Here is a 21,299-nt window from a genome sequence, read left to right as displayed (position 1 = left end):
AACCCACTAGCTAGCACTAGGCTAGCTAGTACAAATGCCCGGCACCCCCCGATCCTCTCTGCTACACTGTTTATACATTACCCAGCCTGGATCCAGCGATCGGCGCGGCCTCCCCGGACAGCTCTGGGCTTCACTATGGGGAGGATCGCACATGACGTCATGCACAAACCCGATCCTCCCCATGGACATCTATGGCATAGAGAGACCGGAGCTGTGCCGGGAGGCTGCGCGATCGCTGAAACCAGGGGGGGTAACGTATAAATAGGGGGATCGCAGAGGAGCGGCGGGTGCCTGACACTTGAACTAGCTAGCCTAGTGCTAACTAAAGGCTTTAAAGTGGACCCAAATTAAAAATACAAGATTTCAGAAATAAAATCTATTTTCTAAATTATAATAATAAATAGCAGACTTTTTTCAGCTGCGTGATGACAAATATAAAATACGTTACATTTATTGGAGAAACCCCTCCCTTTCTTTCATATTGCCGGCAAACAATCCGGCAAACTGGTGGAGTAGATAGTGTCCAGCAAAGGAGGAATTGCTAATGGCTGCCCCAGTATAACCCTAGCTATTAAAAGAGAAGGGTGAAAAGCATGCACTGATATTATCATAGGTTTGAAGGAGTGTTCATTTATCTTTGCATGTGTCAGAGTGGTGCAACTAAATATTTTTAATTAAAAAAATGTTTGGTTTGGGTCCGCTTTAAAGAGACTCTGAAGCGAGAATAAATCTCGCTTCAGAGCTCATAGTTAGCAGGGGCACGTGTGCCCCTGCTAAACCGCCGCTATAGCGCCGCTAAATGGGGGTCCCTTCACCCCCAAACCCCCCACTGCGACACTTGGTCGCAGACTTAGTCGCTCATGGAGGCAGAGCTAACGGCTGCAGCCCTGCCTCCAGTCGCGTCTATCAGCGGCGCATCGCCACCTCTCCCCCGCCCCTCTCAGTGAAGGAAGACTGAGAGGGGCGGGGGAGAGGCGGAGATACGTGCTGACAGACGCGCGTGGGGCAGGGCTGCGGCGGTTAGCCCTGCCCCAGCGCTCCCCCGCTAAAACGAGGGGATTTGGGAGTGAAGGGACCCCCGTTAAGCCGCGGGATAGCGGCGATTTAGCAGGGGCACACGTGCCCCTGCTACCTATGAATAAATCTCGCTTCAGACTCTCTTTAAAGTCATTTGTTTAAAAAAAAAATATTATGGGGGACTCCTGGGGCCACAGAGCGGTATGCCCGACAGTGTGTCGGCAATACCGCTAAGGAGGTTAAAACAGCCCTTATAGTTATGCACGGTTACTTGAAACCTTTGTATATAAAACCTTGGTGGACAGCACGGTGGTGTAGCGGTTAGCGCTCTCACCTTGCAGCGCTGGAAAGCCAGGGCAACATCTGCATGGAGTTTGTATGTTCTCCCCGTGTCTGTGTGCGAATCAGTTCATTTTGGCGCACGGCTCCAAGAGCCGAGCGCCGAAACTGGGCGCCGTCATAGCATCAATGCTATGATGCGCGCCCCGCGTAGCGGTAATCCGGGGCTCTGGCGGCTGCCAGAACCTGAATTACATTTCCCTCCGAGTTGCAACAACTCGGAGGGGGAATAGTACTTAACGCCGCCTCGGAGTTTAGCAGCAGTAGGGAAAGCAGTCATTGGGCTCTCCCCGCGACGAACTGAGCAGCACCGAAATATGTACCCGTCTGTGTGGGTTTTCACCAGGCACTCCGGTTTCCTCTCACATCCCAAAAACATACAGATAGGTTAATTGGCTTCCCCCTAAAATTAGCCTTAGACTAAGGCCCATACACACGTCGGATTTTCCCGGACGGGTCGCTTGAACGTCCCGTCGTTCAGTCGTCCGCACGCCAAATCGAGCGTGTGTACAGTTCATCGTTCGGGTGAGAAGACTGGTCTTGAGCGATCCGCCCGACGGATCGCTCAAAATCAGTCTTATCCCCCGAACGACGGACTGTACACACGCCCGATTTGGCGTGCGGACGACTGAACGACAAGACGTTCAAACGACCCGTCGTTCGGGAAAATCCGACGTGTGTATGGGCCTTAAGATACATACAGTACACTACACGATACATAAATAGACATATGACTATGGCAGGGATTGGATTGTGAGACCCTCTGAGGGACAGTTCGTGACAAGACAATATACTATGTACAGCGTTAAGATGTTGGCGCTATATAAATACTAAATAAAGTTGCATTTTCAACAACACTGTACTTTGCTGCTTCACTTACTTTCTTAACAGATCCACCAATCTGTTGTGGCCATTCCGAATAGCGAGCTCTCCTGGAGTCTCTCCTTCCTTATTTATTCTTCTTAATGCTTCTGCTCCTCCAGGGAGAGACATGCAGTAATGTGACAGCTCTACAAGCCCCCATCTCATCGTTAGGTGTAGGACAGTCTCCTGGCAAAGGTCTTCTGAAAAAAATACACAACACATGAAGGATCTCTGAAAATCCGACAGCAACACCTGAGATCTACAGATTCACTTCACTCCTGCTCATGACAATACAGGACTTTATTATAGGACATACTGGCAAGGTGGACACTTCTCAATATACACACACTCCGAAAGGCTGTGCTAGGGGAAATAAAGCAACAAATTCCTACTGGCAAGGCCCTATTAGTACATCGGTATCTTTCCAATGTCTAGAATGGCTAAAAGCACTCACATAATGCAGAGCGGTGCAGACATGTCCTACACTGACCCCTCTGCACTGGCAGCCTCCCATCCATTGTGTTATGTGAGTGCTTTTATCTGTTGGATAGTAAAGTGTCTGCAATAAAGTTTACAGTTTGGATTGCAATCTGCATGTACCCTTTGCTTTGTGTCTGTAATAAGTTGTTTAGCTGGGAGGTGACCCTTCATGGTATTATATTGCTGGGGGGGGGGGGTTGGTGCACCCATTCTATTGCTTTTACTCTCTCAAGGTGGCCATATACTTGTAGATTGCCACCAGATTCAACCATCAGATAGATTCCGGTCAGATAAAATCTGACAGGAATCTATCTGATGTGTGCCAGACACTAGGAACTGATTTTCAATAGATTTCACAATGAAACATATGAAAAATCTATTGAACCGCAGCGTTGCACTATTCCATCCACTGCAACGCTATGGGCTGTCAAACTGCTGCAGCCTGACTAGATTTTCTGTCTGGTCCAATCAATCTGTTTGAAGAAATCGATTTACAAAATCGATTGATCGGACTGATTACTGCATCGATTTCTAGCAGATTTGATCAGTGATGGAATCAGCCGCATATCGACATGAGATGAGTGCATAAAATAACTCCACCCAGGGGCGCCACTCCCCCATTAGACCAACCTTGTCCCATAAAAACAGCTTCTTTTCTTGCAATGATACAAGTCTCCCCAGTATAGATTGCTAGAGTTAACCCCCAAGTAAAAGTAACCAGAGGTAGAACCCTAGTATAGGTAGCCAGAGGTAGTACACACAGTATAAGTAGAACCATGTTTACATTGCCCTCCCAGTATATGTAGTTAGAGATGGCTCCCCAGTGTAAGTAGCCTTCTTTAGCATAAAGGTAAAAGGTATCCCCGCAGTATAAGTAGTCCATCAGTATAGGTAATGAGAGGTTCCCCCTTAGTATAAGTAACCCCCCAGTATAGATTTGGCAGGTGTCCCCCAGTATAAGCAGACCCCCCAGTGTAGGTAGTGAGAGCTGTCCTCCAGGTTAAGAGCAGGTACAAATGCCTGAGAGGCATCCTTCAGTATGGTGGTGAAGCATGAGGGAAAAGGAGGAAGCAGCCATGGCGCCCATGGCACAATCCATACCTGCACCCTTCTAGATACGCCTCCTTCATAATAGGCTGTGCATGCAGATTTCCAGCACTTAGGCTGAGCGTTTTTTAGTGTGCGTAACAAATAAAAGTCAATGAGAATTTGCATGCGATGTGCAAATTTATGCTGCAAGATGTACTTTTTTATGTGCATGGGAAGCCGCAAAGGTGGTTTTCAAATGGACTTTCATTGCATGTGCAGTTAACAAAATTTCACAATTTCACACACACTTTTTGATAAGTGTGAACCCTGCCTTACTATACTGTCTGCAATAAGATGCATTGTATTCCATCCTCAGCCTGTGTTTTAGCAAAGTGCAGTGCAAAGAAAGGACAAGTATGGAAGGAAATGGACCTTTTTTGTTTCGTGTTGTATTTGACTTGGCCAACCACCCTCAGCCAAATGTAATATACATGGGATGAAACTGTGGCGTTGGTTGGACATCTGTGTTTACAATAAAAAAATAATAAACTAAGCTTTAATGCAGCAGAGAACAACAGTGTAATGTAATGTATAATAAGCAGATGAATATAATTGAAAATTCACACATGACACATCAGCACTCATAAAGAGAAGACGTAATAAAAGAGTACCACTGCACTTATGCAGACCTAAAGCGAACAATCGTCATGGTGTGATCGGAACCCGTGTAGTTCAAAAAGGAATGGAGTGCTACGACCTGGCCGTCCTTCAGTACCTCCGACGGTATTGTGCAGTCTCCAAAAAACAGTCAGCCCCTCCAAGTATTAGAGGTCTTAAAACATAGCTCTTTTGATCAAAAATCATTAAAAAGGTAAAATGTGCATGAAAAAGTGCAGGGCTGATATCCAGCGACAGCCCGCGGTTTCATGCCAAGCAACCTTTCCTCAGGCTGGTCAGACCGTAGTACGGCGATACCACGTGTGACACTTTTTTGCAGCCTAGGTGCGCTAAGAGGCCCAACGTCCTATTCACAGGTCATTTTGAGGCATTTGTTTTCTAGACTACTCCTCACGGTTTAGGGCCCCTAAAATGCCAGGGCAGTATAGGAACCCCACAAGTGACCCCATTTTAGAAAGAAGACACCCCAAGGTATTCCGTTAGGTGTATGGCGAGTTCATAGAAGATTTTATTTTTTGTCACAAGTTAGTGAAAAATGACACTTTGTGAAAAAAAACAATAAAAATCAATTTCCGCTAACTTTTGACAAAAAATAAAATCTTCTATGAAGTCGTCATACACCTAACAGAATACCTTGGGGTGTCTTCTTTCTAAAATGGGGTCACTTGTGGGGTTCCTATACCGCCCTGGCATTTTACGGGCCCAAAACCGTAAGTAGTCTGGAAACCAAATGTCTCGAAATGCCTGTTCAGGGGTATAAGCCTCTGCAAATTTGATGACAGGTGGTCTATGAGGGGGAGAATTTTGTGGAACCGGTCATAAGCAGGGTGGCCTTTTAGATGACAGGTTGTATTGGGCCTGATCTGATGGATAGGAATGCTAGGGGGTGACAGGAGGTGATTGATGGGTGTCTGAGGGGTGGTTAGAGGGGAAAATAGATGCAATCCATGCACTGGGGAGGTGATCGGAAGGGGGTCTGAGGGGGATCTGAGGGTTTGGCCGAGTGATCAGGAGCCCACACGGGGCAAATTAGGGCCTGATCTGATGGGTAGGTGTGCTAGGGGGTGACAGGAGGTGATTGATGGGTGTCTCAAGGTGCGATTAGAGGGGGGAATAGATGCAAGCAATGCACTGGCGAGGTGATCAGGGCTGGGGTCTGAGGGCGTTCTGAGGGTGTGGCCGGGTGATTGAGTGCCCTAGGGGCAGATAGGGGTCTAATCTGATGGGTAGCAGTGACAGGGGGTGATTGATGGGTAATTAGTGGGTGTTTAGGGTAGAGAACAGATGTAAACAATGCACTTGGGAGGTGATCTGACGTCGGATCTGCGGGCGATCTATTGGTGTGGGTGGGTGATCAGATTGCCCACAAGGGGCAGGTTAGGGACTGATTGATGGGTGGCAGTAACAGGGGGTGATTGATGGGTGGCAGTGACAGGGGGTGATTGATGGGTGGCAGTGACAGGGGGTGATTGATGGGTGATTGACAGGTGATCAGTGGGTTATTACAGGGAAGAATAGATGTAAATAATGCACTGGCGAATTGATAAGGGGGGTCTGAGGGCAATCTGAGCATGTAGGCGGGTGATTGGGTGCCCGCAAGGGGCAGATTAGGGTCTGATCTGATGGGTAACAGTGATAGGGGGTGATTGATGGGTGATTGATGGGTAATTAGTGGGTGTTTAGGGTAGAGAACAGATGTAAACACTGCACTTGGGAGGTGATCTGACGTCGGATCTGCGGGCGATCTATTGGTGTGGGTAGGTGATAAGATTGCCCGCAAGGGGCAGGTTAGGCGCTGATTGATGGGTGGCAGTGACAGGGGGTGATTGAAAGGTGATCAGTGGGTTATTACAGGGGGGATAGAGGCATACAGTACACAGGGGGGGGGGGGGTCTGGGGAGAATCTGAGGGGTGGGAAGGGGTGATCAGGAGGGAGCAGGGGGCAGTTTAGGGAATAAAAAAAAATAGTGTCGACAGATAGTGACAGGGAGTGATTGATGGGTGATTAGGGGGGTGATTGGGTGCAAACAGTGGTCTGGGGGGTGGGGGTTGTCTGAGGGGTGCTGTGGGCAATCAGAGGGAAGGGGGGGGGGGGGAGATCAGTGTGCTTGGGTGCAGACTAGGGTGGCTGCAGCCTGCCCTGGTGGTCCCTCGGACACTGGGACCACCAGGGCAGGAGGCAGCCTGTATAATAGGCTTTGTATACATTACAAAGCCTATTATACGATTGATCGGCGGAATTCTGTATTCCTCCGCCCGCCGGCGCTGCTAAGTGGCCGGCAAGCTGGAGGCTAAATCTCCGGCCATTGATCCCCGGCGGAGGATCGCGTCACGGATGACGCGATCGCTCCGCCCATGCCCGTACAAGGACTGCCGCCTCTGTGCATGCGGCGGTCCTTGCGGGATCCACCTTCCGGCCGCCCCTGTGCAGTGGGCGGTCGGTAAGTGGTTAAGGAACAAGCGGTTTCTAGCCATTTTTTCCAGTTATGGACATACAGTGGCCCAATTGAGGGTTCAGGTCATCAGATCCTCCTTGTGAGTCTCATCCCTGATAGGTCCAATTCTTGTATATAAGATGTGTGTTTGTGCTATTTGATCCAGTGTGGGTCTGACCAGCCTGAGGAAAGGTTGCTTGGCCTGAAACAGCGGGCTGTCGCTGGATATCAGCCCTGCACTTTTTCCCTTTTTAATGATTTATGAATAAAAGAGCTATGTTTTAAGAGCTATAATACTTGGAGGCACTGACCGTTTTTTGAAGACATACTACAAACATGCAGCACAAACAAAAAGCAGCAACACTTCACCTATATTCATCTTCACCAAAAACCCAACCTACCCCAGACCGCTGCCTCACCAAGTTTACATGCCTCCCCTTCAGTCATGTGCACCAGCGTTTGTGTTTTTAATTTTCCTTTTTGCAGCTTCCAGTATGCAGATGCAGGTTAGAGTAGGGAATTGTGGGTAGGGTATTGAGAGGTCTACCTGCACGTGGTGCCCCCTGCTGGTCACATAGTCTACGATTATGTGCGACCGGACCCTCTCACCTGTTTTTTGCTGACCTTATACAGTGCCTGCTAGGTTTGGTACTACAGACACGGGTGTATACTATTACACTTGATTGGCTGACGGACTGTCTGTGGACCGATATAAAATGGCAGATTGATGGCTGGGAGTGAGCATTTGCTTCGGTCAGAATCCTCTGATCTGTAAGCTTGTTCAGGGTCTATGGCTTAAAAGTTTAAGAAACAAAAAGGATGGTACAGTAGGACAGCCCAGAAACTGGTATTTTTTAAAGGATACCCAAACTGACATGTGGCATGATGATAAAGACGTGTATGTACAGTGCCTAGCACACAAATAACTATGCTGTGTTCCTTTTTTTCTTTCTCTGCCTGAAAGAGTTAAATATCAGGTATATAAGTGGCTGACTCAGACAGGAAGTGACTACAGTGTGACCCTCACTGATAAGATTTTCCCCTTTTTATGTCTTTCTTGCTCTCAGAAGCCATTTTCCTCTAGGAAAGTGACTACAGTGAGGGTCACACTGTAGTCACTTCCTGTCTGAGTCAGGACTGAGTCAGCAACTTACATACCCGATATTGAACTCTTTCAGGCAGAGGGAGAAAAAAGGGAACACAGCTTAGTTATTTGTGTGCTTGGCTCTGTACATACACATGTCTATCTCATCATGTCACATTTCACTTCGGGTATCCTTTAAAAGGCTATAGATATGGCAGCCTCCATATTTCTCCCAGTTTAGGTGTTCTTTAATGTCTGCAAAAAAAAAAAAAAAAAGCACAAACGTATCCTACTCAACTTGCACAGTTGGTATCCATTTGCAAGTGCATAAAGGGTAGAAACTGGTCAAAAACATTTTTTTGTTTTAATAAATCCAACTTCCGTTTTAAATCCAACAAACTCTTAATTCACTTCACAACATTCCCAACTAACCTCATGCTGTATGCCTCCCCCCAATCAAATTTACTTGCAGGAGTCCCCAACTCCGGTCATGGCTGGACCACCATGCAATCCAAGGCCACTCAAACAAGGCTGCAATTAGTGTTGTCCTAACACTATCACTTTCTACAAATTCACCTCCCCAAAGCCACATCACTTACTAAGGGCCTGTTTCCACTACACGCAGATTGGATACAGAATGGATGCAGAAAAACTGACTCCAATGAATGTCTATGGGCCGGTTTCCACTAAACGCGATTTTTCTGATGCAGATTTTCCCATAGGCATTCATTGGAGTCAGTTTTTCTGCATCCAACAGTCTGTAAGCATGTTGGATTATTATGGCTCTGTACAAATTAATAAGCTGACAAATCATTGCATTCCAGCAGATCTGGAGGTGTGTTTAGCTTCTAAGGGCAACAATGGTTAATTTGCATATATTCAGCAGTGATGCACTGGGAGACATCTCGGAGCTCACTCCAAAGTGAATTATCGTAAATTCTTTCAGGTTTAAGAAAGCAAACTTTTGTTTTCTATAAATATGCACAACCTTTTACTCAAGAGGTCATTTCCTGGAACAAAGCAACATATAAGAAGTCACCTCCTCTGATTTGCATAGGAGCAAACAAACAGGTAGATTACCACTGGTACAGTCAATAGCATAGAACCCTCAGGGAAAATGCAAATTAGCAACAATGTCAACTCATTTTTTTAGAACAGCAGGGAATTAAAAAAAAATGATTTTGTTGAGACTCCCCCAGTTCAGTGTTGGGGTGAGATGGGCGCCCTGGTAACAGCCTCTTCAAATTTTCATCAGGAGTGTTCTATTAATACATCAAAAGTAATGAGAAGGGTGTAATTTCTCTCCAAGTTGTCAAAGAGGAGCGGTCAGCCATACTATCCCAGAAAAAAACCCTGCATATAAGTACTGTAGATAAATACTTGTTTTACTTACATAATATATGTATTGCACTGTCCACACTTCGATTTTAGTGATTTTTCTACAGAAAAAAAAAAAAAAAAAAAAAGAAAGAAAAAGAGAAAATCCCTTCTTAGCATTTCCCATTTTAACTGTGGCTATTTTGAAGCCAATCCTGATGCAATTTCCTCCCTTACTCTCCTCTGCCTGATTTGCCCGCCCTTCACTATAGAAAGTTAATTGTCTCAGCATGAGAAATATTGGCCAATGAGAAAGGAACAGAGGTGTGGGAGGGGAAAACAGGAAGGAAAGAGGCTTCAGCCAATCAGGCTGCATTACTTAAAGAGGAACTTCAGCCTAAACTAACATACTTTCATTAAGTTACATTAGTTATGTTAATTAAAATAGATAATCTCTTACCCACCCTGTTTTAAAAGAACAGGTATAGGTTTGTGATGTCATGGGGGAGCCATCTATTTGGTTGATAGGAGGGGACATGGAGCATGAGACACAGTTCCAACTGACCAGTGTCCTGATCACCCCTCCCAGCTGCATGCGCTAGGCTTCAAATCGTAAATTCAAAATAAAAAAAAATAAAAATTTGCACCAAAACAGAAAAAGGACAACATCATTAAAAATCCCATCATGCTTTGCACCGAATTAGGGGAAAAATGCCCAGGCAGATTTCTTTGATGGGGCAGAGCTTAGCTTCTGTGAAGCTAAGAGGAGGATTGGGTAAGGAAAAAAGTTCTGATACCGTGAAACTGTTAAAGAAACACCAAGCCTTTTCAGTGCTGCTGAGTAGATATTTAGACTGGAGGTTCACTTTAAGTCCTTATTACTTGTTTACCAGATAAAAATAAAGAATTGATTTTTGATTTTTTTCCCCCGACAGTTACACTTTAAGGGAGTTTCAAAGTGCATAGTAATTAGATAATTAGTTGGGCTGAAAAAAATACATTTGTCTATCAAGTTTAAAGGGGCACTATGGTGAAAAATGTTAAAATTTAAAATATGTGCAAACCGACAAATAAGATGTACCGGTATGTTTTTCCAGAGTAAAATGAGCCATAAATTACTTTTCTCCTATGTTGCTGTCACTTACAGTAGGTAGTAGAAATCTGACAGAAGTGACAGGTTTTGGACTAGTCCATCTCTTCATAGGGGATTCTCAGCAAGGATTTTATTCTTTATAAAGATATTCCCTAAAAAGGATAAAACAATGATGCTGGCCAGCTTCCCTGCTCACTACACAGTTTTTTTGGCAGTTGGACAGAGCAACTGCCATTCACTAAGTGCTTTTGAAAATAAATACATCTCTGAGAATCCCCTATGAAGGGATGGACTAGTCCAAAACCCGTCGCTTCGGTCAGATTTCAACTACCTACTGTAAGTGACAGCAACATAGGAGAAAAGTCATTTATGGCTCATTTTACCATGGGAAAAAACATACTTCTTGTTTGTGTATGCTTGCACATATTTTAAAATTTTAAAATGTTTTGCCATAGCGCCCCTTTAAGTATAAAATAAAGTACAACATTAGCCTGCATGGATCAACACTGTTGGGAATTACCTAGTAATTATAGCCATGGATGTCTTTCAAAGCAAGGAAATCATTTACACTCCCTTTAACAGCAGACATAGAATTTGGCAAAAGCTTTTTTTCCCTCCCATTTCCCCTAGTCCTTTGCACAAGCCTAGTGACAAAAAGCCTATTTGCCAAGCTTTTATATTGCCCTCTGATGTATTTATACATGTTAATTAGATCTCCTCTAAGGCATTTTTTATCCAAACTAAATAAGCACAGTTTATGTAACCTGCCCAGGTAAGTGAGACCTTCCATCCCTTAAAGAGACTAGGTTTTAAAATTTTGAGCCTTATTTCTTCTGTCCTATAAGTTCCTATTACTGTTCTAATGTGGCCTGTCTTACTGCAGCCTTTCCTACTTGCACTGTCTCTGTAATAAATCTCCTCTCCTTTCCTCTGTCGTGTCTGTGGGGCTGAGGCTGGAATGTGTGGAATGTGCAGCACTGCTTGTCATTGGCATAAGCTTTACACACCCCCTCCAAGCTCTGCATGAGTCACACAGTGAGCTAGTTCTCAGCCTATGATACTCTGGTTAGAAGCCAGTCTTTTGTTTGTAAACAATGCCTAAAACTGTTTATTACAAACCAGGATTGCAGCAGGGAGTGGCAGAAACAGCACAGAGGGGCACAGGAGAACATAAGGAATGGAATGGTATGCTTTTTATTGTTAGAATTTTAGAGTACAGATTCTCTTTAAATTCATTTTGTTGCTCATCTCTGTACCTGCTCTAAAACTGCAAAGTCTCTCCTGTAATGCAGTGCCCATAAAATAATTCCATATTCCAGATGCAACCTTACAAGAGAGCTAAACATGGATAGCATGCTAACATCCGTTTTGATGAACCTTAGGTGAATAACAGTATTTGGCTGGACTTTCTGGTTTCGAAACCCAGGCAAGCCTTCTCCTGGCAAAGCCATACCTCTTACCGATCCAGCTCATGCTTCCACCTGCCTTCTCAATGCTCCTACTGTGCTGGCCACTTCCCTTCCTAGCTCACCGATAATGACGGGGAAATGTAGATGAGAGTTTCCTTTTGCTATTTTTCGTATTAATGCTGGGCATACACGGCTTGATTTTGCCGCTCGATTCTCCCGTCCGCTCGATACCCCGCTCGCTTACGCAGGTGATTCTCTCATCTTACGCTCGTTTTTCTTATCTTTTACCATTGTCCTCAATGCGGAAACGATCAGGCCGGAGATCGGACATGTCGGAAATTATCTATCGAGCCATCTAAATGGCTCAGAATCGAGCCGTGCATTCCCAGCATAAGAGTTATCACAGATCTGAAATCTCTTGGTGACAACAATTGTTCACTTTGAAAAGCGGCGCCAAGCTAATCTTCTTGGCCAAAGAAACTCTTACAGGGCAGAGCCAAATATCACTACCTACAGCAGTTACGCTGCACCCCTGCGTCCAACCTCCCTTCAAAATCTAAGAGAAAATTAAATTATGGTCTGAGGTCAGCTTGTTACAAAATTCCCATCTACATAATCGACATCAAATGAACCTGTTTACAGAACCCCTGAGGAAACTCTAAGACATTCCCTTTAATTGAACAATTATTTATATGTCACAAAAAACAAACAAAGCTCAGAGGATGTTTATCAGAAATATATGAGAATTGTTTCAGGGCTCATCCTCAATCCCGAGAGACCCTCCAAGGAGCAGAGCACAGCTGGCTCAATGTATTTTGGGAAAACTTTCTTGAGAACAGTTTCTATCTGCGTGTGACAAGATCTGACCTCCGGGTCACAGCATCAGAACAGATGACAGCTTCTGCAGAACAGCGTACACAAAGGGAACAATGCAGAAGTGAAGCCACCGCCATTAGGAGGTGTACTTCCTGTATGAAGTAAAAGCTGGTTGTCAAATATTGGCTGAAAGAGTGCGCTACCCCTTTAAAAAATTGTCCCAAAAACAGTTCCTACTGTAAAATGTCCTTGAAATTCGATCAATCGGGATCCAAATGTCCAGATATTCCAAAGGCTTGATCAATCAGTGTGGGGCTCCATATATGCAAAAAAAGAGAACATAAACCATAGTGCGACCTGTTTGCAAAATTGTTATAAAGGGACCATCACCCTATGGGACCCAATCTGTGCAATTTCTACCGTGGGGTCACCTCTATCACCACAGGTGGTAGCCAACAAATGGCACGCTCACCTTATTCAGAGGCTGCCCAGCCCCACAGACAGCAATCACGTTTGTATAATCACCCGAATTCTCTCCACTGGTGCAGCAACGTTCAATCTCGGACAAAACAACAAGAGATCATAGTGCAATCAAATTTTCAAAAACAGGGGGTCTCATTTCCATCCACCTCTATCTCACTGCTGCTCACCCTTTGTTGCCGCTGCCCACACTCACAGACAGCTGTCCAAGCTTGATTAGTGTGCAGTCTCAATCACAGACTGTGTAGGCAATATCCACCATCCAGCAACATTCAGATATGGATCTAGGGCTGAGGGCTCGTTTCCACTATCGCGAATCTGCATGCGTCCAACGCATGCAGATTCGCACATGTAATGCAAGTGGGTGGGCCTGTTTCCACTGTAGCGTTGTTGAGGTGCGTTTTTTTCAGCGTTTAAAAAACGCACAAAAGAGCCAACGAATTCGCCTGCGAGTGGAATGCATGCGAATCGCCGCTAATGTATTTAATAGGGAATTCGCATGCAGCTATGGTATGCGAATTTTCATGCGAATTCGCATAGGTACCAATGTAACTTCAAACAGGCAGTGACATGGTTAAATTCGCATATACCCTCACCTATGCGAATTCGCGGCAAAAAACGCATGCTATTTCATCAGCGGTGGAATCCAGGCGATTCTGCACCGCAATAGTGGAAACGAGCCCTGAGAGGCTTCTAATAGTGTAAAACCATTGATTTATTCAATAAAAAGCTGGTTCAGGGCCGTTTCTTGCCCCGTTCAGCCGGTTCTGCTGAACGGGGCGCCGATGACAGACAGTTTGGGGGGGCGCCAGGCAGAAGGAGAAGGATGTGACGTCATGTCACTGCAGTGCTAGAGCCGGTGACGCGCGGACGCGGTGCAGCAAGAGGCAGGAGGAGCTGTGCGCACCAGCGCGATCACCGGCTTCTGTTCCTAGCTAGATGATCCTTCTGGGCGCTCCTGACCTGCGTGTTGACGTCACGTCACGTGACAGGAGAGACCGCGCGATGATCCTGTCACGGACGGACGTTTCCTGTGCAGCAGCAGTGCCCAGCCCCAGAACAGGTGGAGTCTTTTGGCCAGTCGGGCTCCTCGCTGCCACTGCTGCTGCTACTGTGTGTGTGCCTGTCTGGCCCTTGCTGCCGCCTGCCAGCACCTGTCCCCCACGGCCACCCGGACCCCCACCGATTCTGGCCCGGCGCCTGACTTCCCGGCCAAGAATCCAGTTCTGATGATGGGCATGGGCAACAACAACATCATGGTAAGTACTAGCCTAGGCAGGCAGTCTATGTACTGCACTGCCTCTCATTCTGACGTGGGGGGAGTGGGGAGGGGGAGGGGGGCGCTCTTTTTGCCCTGGGCTGGCCTGGTGGTCAGACTCAGAAGAACCCACCATGGTGGTGGATGGTCTGATGGTCTGACAGTGTCCCTCCCTGGCTGGGGGTAGGGGGTGCTCTTTTTGCCCTGGAAAATCACCTAAAACAGACTGCGCTTGTCAAATTGAAAATTAAAATCTTTAATAAAATTGTGAATAAACGACCTATGTATAAAATTGTGTGTGTATGTATGTATATATGTATATATATATATATATATATATATATATATATATATATATATATATATATATATAGGTACTTATCCGTTAGCCGGGCGCATCCGGCAGGTGGCGCTACTTACTATTCCCCCTCCAGGCCGACATGGATAGTAGGGAAAGATGTAACTCTGGTGGAGTTTTGTCGCCACCTAGAGGATGCGCCCGGCTAACGGATAAGTACCTATATATATATATATATATATATATATATATATATATATATATATATATATATATATGTATATATATGTATATATATGTATATATATATATATATATATATATATATATATATATATATATATATATATATATATATGTATATATGTATATATGTATATATGTATGTATGTATGTATGTATGTATGTATGTATGTATGTATGTATGTATGTATGTATGTATGTATGTATGTATGTATGTATGTATGTATGTATGTATGTATGTATGTATGTATGTATGTATGTATATATATATATATATATATATATATATATATATATATATATATATATATATATATATATATATATATATATATATATATATATATATATATATATATATATATATATATATATATATATATATATATATATATATATATATATATATATATATATATATATATAGCTTGTGTGGAAAAAAGCTTATATAAAAATGAACGAAAGTGTTATCTTCTATTATAGATGAAGATATATTGCTTAATACTTTTAAAAATGATAACGCCTAAAATGACGGGGTGGTGGTGTCTTTACTCCTCAATGGATTTATTGCACATTAATATTCTGTATTTATGACACTATTTTCCATGTCTGAACCGCTGATATGGTTGAAATAGTCACTGAATATGCAGCATACGGCTAAATGATCATCTGTAAGGTGCTATACAATCTTACCCTCCGTAGTCTTCACTTTCACATTAATACAGAATATTAATGTGCAATAAATCCATTGAGGAGTAAAGACACCACCACCCCGTCATTTTAGGCGTTATCATTTTTAACAGTAATAAGCAATATATCTTCATCTATAATATATATATATATATATATATATATACAGAGGCGGGACAAGGTCCTCCAGCACCCAAGGCTGAGACACCAAAGTGCGCCCCTCCATCCCTGCCAACCGAGCCATCAAACACTGATTGCTATTACACTAAGAGGCACCACAGGGCCCACAACCTCCCCAAAGCCTTATCTGGCTTTCAGTCACTGCCAAGTATCCCCTTTTCTTATTTCTTTCTGCTTCAAACACAATTAGGAATAACAGCTGAATGAATTCTGCGCCCCCTCCTACACTGCGCCCTGAGGCTGGAGCCTCTCCAGCCTATGCCTCGGCCCGGCCCTGTATATATATATATATATATATATATATATATATATATATATATATATATATATATATATATATATATATATATATATATATATATATATATATATATATATATATATATACACACAATTTTATACATAGGTCGTTTATTCACAATTTTATTAAAGATTTTAATTTTCCATTTGACAAGCGCAGTCTGTTTTTGGTGATTTTGCATTATCTAATAAGGAAGTGGGACCCCTTCTACAGTTTCTGCTGCTATCGAATTGGGCGCAACACTTTATCTTGAATTCCTCTTTTTGCCCTGGGCTGGTGGTCAGAGTCTGACCACCAACCAGCCCAGGGCAAAAAGAGTACCCCCCCAATCCCCAGCCAGGGAGTCACAGTCAGACCATGGTGGGCTCTGACCACCAGGCCAGAGTCTGACCACCAACCAGCCAGCCAACCAGCCCAGGGCTACAGTTCTCCTGGATCACCCTGCCTGCACCTTTTAGTGAAGTGTTGCAATTTATTATAATTTTTTTTCTCTCAATAAACCTTGTGTTAAGCATAAGTAAAAAAAATTTTGAAAAAAAAATAAAAATGGTGAGTTGGTTTCAAGAAACCTTTTGACATGATTTCTCTCAGCAGCTCTGATTTTGGGGAAGGGGGGGAGGGTTGGGGGGGGGGGGGGCATATTTTTGGACTCTCGAACTGGGTGAAATTTAGCCTAGAAACTGCCCTGAGCTGGTTGTATTGTAGAACACAATTGTGGGAGGGCAAACAAATGTTACACAAAAATTCCACTACCAATAAAAATATTTCTTCAATTATTACCGTATTTTTTGGACTACAAGACACTCCTGACCATAAAACTCACCTAGGTTTAGAGGATAAAACCAGGCAAAAAAATATATATGCTAAACCTGGTGCATCCATGATTAACCACTTGCCGACCGCCCACAGCCCATGGGCGGCGGCAAAGTGGATGCCTAAAGGACCGCAATACGCCTTCAGGCGGCGCGTCCTTTAGGCATGCCGGGGGAGCGATCGCGTCATTGATGACGCGCGCTTCCCCCGGCAACTGGCTCCGCCCACCCGCCGTAACATCCCGCCGGCCATACGGAAGCGCCGGCGGGATGTTAACCCCGCGATCGCCGCATACAAAGTGTATAATACACTTTGTAATGTATACAAAGTGTATTATACAGGCTGCCTCCTGCCCTGGTGGTCCCAGTGTCCGAGGGACCACCAGGGCAGGCTGCAGCCACCCTAGTCTGCACCCAAACACACTGATCTGCCCCCCCCCGCCCACTGATCGCCCACAGCACCCCTCAGACCCCCCCCTGCCCACCCCCCAGACCCCTGTTTGCACCCAATCACCCCCCTAATAACCCATCAATCACTCCCTGTCACTATCTGTCAACGCTATTTTTTTTTTATATCCCCCCCTGCCCCCTGCCCCCTTCCTGATCACCCCCCCCACCCCTCAGATTCTCCCCAGACCCCCCCCCCCCCTGTGTACTGTATGCATCTATCTTCCCTGATAACCTGTCAATCACCCGTCAATCACCCATCAATCACCCATCAATCACCCATCAATCACCCGTCACTGCCACCCAACAATCAGCCCCTAACCTGCCCCTTGCGGGCAATCTGATCACCCACCCACACCAATAGATCGCCCGCAGATCCGACATCAGATCACCTCCCAAATCCATTGTTTACATCTATTCTCTCCTCTAAACACCCACTAATTACCCATCAATCACCCATCAATCACCCCCTATCACCACCTGTCACTTTTACCTATCAGATCAGACCCTAATCTGCCCCTTGCGGGCACCCAATCACCCGCCAACATGCTCAGATTGCCCTCTGACCCCCCCTTATCAATTCGCCAGTGCATTAATTACATCTGTTCTTCCCTGTAATAACCCACTGATCACCTGTCAATCACCTGCCAATCACCTATCACCCATCAATCACCCCCTGTCACTGCCACCCATCAATCAGCCCCTAACCTGCCCCTTGCGGGCAATCTGATCTCCCACCCACACCATTAGATCGCCCGCAAACCCGCCGTCAGATTACCTCCCAAATGTATTGTTTACATCTGTTATCTTCTCTAAACACCCACTAATTACCCATCAATCACCCATCAATCACCCCCTATCACCACCTGTGACTGTTACCTATCAGATCAGACCCTAAGCTGCCCCTTGCGGGCACCCAATCACCCGCCCACACGCTCAGATTGCCCTCAGACCCCCCCCCTTATCAATTCACCAGTGCATTAATTACATCTGTCCTTCCATGTAATAACCCACTGATCACCTGTCAATCACCTGCCAATCACCTATCACCCATCAATCACCCCCTGTCACTGCCACCCAACAATCAGCCCCTAACCTGCCCCTTGCGGGCAAACTGATCACCCACCCACACCAATAGATCGCCCGCAGATCCGACATCAGATCACCACCCAAGCGCAGTGTTTCCATCTATTCTCTCCTCTAAACACTCACTAATTACCCATCAATCACCCATCAATCACCCCCTATCACCACCTGTCACTGTTACCCATCAGATCAGACCCTAATCTGCCCCTTGCGGGCACCCAATCACCCGCCTACACGCTCAGATTGCCCTCAGACCCCCCCTTATCAATTCGCCAGGGCATTATTTACATCTGTCCTTCCCTGTAATAACCCACTGATCACCTGTCAATCACCTGTCAATCACCCATCAATCACCCCCTGTCACTGCCACCCATCAATCACCCCCTGTCACTGCCACCCATCAATCAGCCCCTAACCTGCCCCTTGCGGGCAAACTGAACACCCACCCACACCAATAGATCGCCCGCAGATCCGACGTCCGATCACCTCCCAAGTGCAGTGTTCACATCTGTTCTCTACCCTAAACACCCACTAATTACCCATCAATCACCCCCTGTCACTGCTACCTATCAGATTAGACCCCTATCTGCCCCTAGGGCACTCAATCACCCGCCCACACCCTCAGAATGCCCTCAGACCCCAGCCCTGATCACCTCGCCAGTGCATTGCTTGCATCTATTCCCCCCTCTAATCACACCTTGAGACACCCATCAATCACCTCCTGTCACCCCCTAGCACACCTACCCATCAGATCAGGCCCTAATTTGCCCCGTGTGGGCTCCTGATCACTCGGCCAAACCCTCAGATCCCCCTCAGACCCCCTTCCGATCACCTCCCCAGTGCATTGATTGCATCTATTTTCCCCTCTAACCACCCCCTGAGACACCCATCAATCACCTCCTGTCACCCCCCTAGCACTCCTATCCATCAGATCAGGCCCAATACAACCTGTCATCTAAAAGGCCACCCTGCTTATGACCGGTTCCACAAAATTCGCCCCCTCATAGACCACCTGTCATCAAAATTTGCAGATGCTTATACCCCTGAACAGTCATTTTGAGACATTTGGTTTCCAGACTACTCACGGTTTTGGGCCCGTAAAATGCCAGGGCGGTATAGGAACCCCACAAGTGACCCCATTTTAGAAAAAAAAGACACCCCAAGGTATTCTGTTAGGTGTATGACGAGTTCATAGAAGATTTTATTTTTTGTCAAAAGTTAGCGGAAATTGATTTTTTTATTGGTTTTTTTTCACAAAGTGTCATTTTTCACTAACTTGTGACAAAAAATAAAATCTTCTATGAACTCGCCATACACCTAACGGAATACCTTGGGGTGTCTTCTTTCTAAAATGGGGTCACTTGTGGGGTTCCTATACTGCCCTGGCATTTTAGGGGCCCTAAACCGCGAGGAGTAGTCTAGAAAACAAATGCCTCAAAATGACCCGTGAATAGGACGTTGGGCCCCTTAGCGCACCTAGGCTGCAAAAAAGTGTCACACATGTGGTACCGCCGTACTCAGGAAAAGTAGTATAATGTGTTTTGGGGTGTATTTTTACACATACCCATGCTGGGTGGGAGAAATTTCTATGTAAATGGTCAATTGTGTGTAAAACAAATCAAACAATTGTCATTTACAGAGATATTTCTCCCACTTAGCATGGGTATGTGTAAAAATACACCCCAAAACACATTATACTACTTCTCCTGAGTACGGCGGTACCACATGTGTGGCACTTTTACACCCTAAGTACGCTAAGGGGCCCAAAGTCCAATGAGTACCTTTAGGATTTCACAGGTCATTTTGCGACATTTGGTTTCAAGACTACTCCTCACGGTTTAGGGCCCCTAAAATGCCAGGGCAGTATAGTAACCCCACAAATGACCCCATTCTAGAAAGAAGACACCCAAAGGTATTCCGTTAGGAGTATGGTGAGTTCATAGAACATTTTATTTTTTGTCAAAAGTTAGCGGAAAATTGATTTTTATTGTTTTTTTCACAAAGTGTCATTTTCCACTAACTTGTGACAAAAAATAAAATCTTCTATGAACTCACCATACTCCTAACGGAATACCTTGGGGTGTCTTCTTTCTAAAATGGGGTCATTTGTGGGGTTCCTATACTGAACTGGCATTTTAGGGGCCCTAAACCGTGAGGAGTAGTCTGGAAATCAAATTTCGCAAAATGACCTGTGAAATCCTAAATGTACTCATTGGACTTTGGGCCCTTTAGCGCAGTTAGGGTGCAAAAAAGTGCCACACATGTGGTATTGCCATACTCGGGAGAAGTAGTACAATGTGTTTTGGGGTGTATTTTTACACATACCCATGCTGGGTGGGAGAAATACCTCTGTAAATGACAATCTTTTGATTTTTTTACACACAATTGTCCATTTACAGAGTTATTTCTCCCACCCAGCATGGGTATGTGTAAAAATACACCCCAAAACACATTGTACTACTTCTCCCGAGTACGGCGATACCACATGTGTGGCACTTTTTTGCACCCTAACTGCGCTAAAGGGCCCAAAGTCCAATGAGTACCTTTAGGATTTCACAGGTCATTTTGCGGAATTTGATTTCCAGACTACTCCTCACGGTTTAGGGCCCCTAAAATGCCAGGGCAGTATAGGAACCCCACAAATGACCCCATTTTAGAAAGAAGACACCTCAAGGTATTCCGTTAGGAGTATGGTGAGTTCATAGAAGATTTTATTTTTTGTCACAAGTTAGTGGAAAATGACACTTTGTGAAAAAAACAATAAAAATCAATTTTCCGCTAACTTTTGACAAAAAATAAAATCTTCTATGAACTCACTATACTCCTAACGAAATACCTTGGGGTGTCTTCTTTCTAAAATGGGGTCATTTGTGGGGTTCCTATACTGCCCTGGCATTTTAGGGGCCCTAAACCGTGAGGAGTAGTCTGGAAATCAAATTCCGC

General features: G+C 45.0%; 1 protein-coding gene across 3 annotated transcripts in view; it reads right to left on the bottom strand.

The window, feature by feature from the left end:
• ARHGEF28 (Rho guanine nucleotide exchange factor 28) overlaps window positions 1–21,299 on the bottom strand; it is a 346,228-nt gene that overhangs the window by 190,964 nt on the left and 133,965 nt on the right. For all 3 annotated transcript variants that reach the window (XM_068248416.1, XM_068248426.1, XM_068248435.1), the window contains one exon: window positions 2,237–2,420. In XM_068248416.1, coding sequence (XP_068104517.1) covers window positions 2,237–2,420 — 184 coding nt within the window. The remainder of the gene's footprint in view (window positions 1–2,236; window positions 2,421–21,299) is intronic.

This window comes from Hyperolius riggenbachi, chromosome 1 (genome assembly GCF_040937935.1).
Source record: "Hyperolius riggenbachi isolate aHypRig1 chromosome 1, aHypRig1.pri, whole genome shotgun sequence".
In the NCBI taxonomy this organism is placed as follows: domain Eukaryota; kingdom Metazoa; phylum Chordata; class Amphibia; order Anura; family Hyperoliidae; genus Hyperolius; species Hyperolius riggenbachi.
This window is presented reverse-complemented; position numbering and strand designations above follow the sequence as displayed.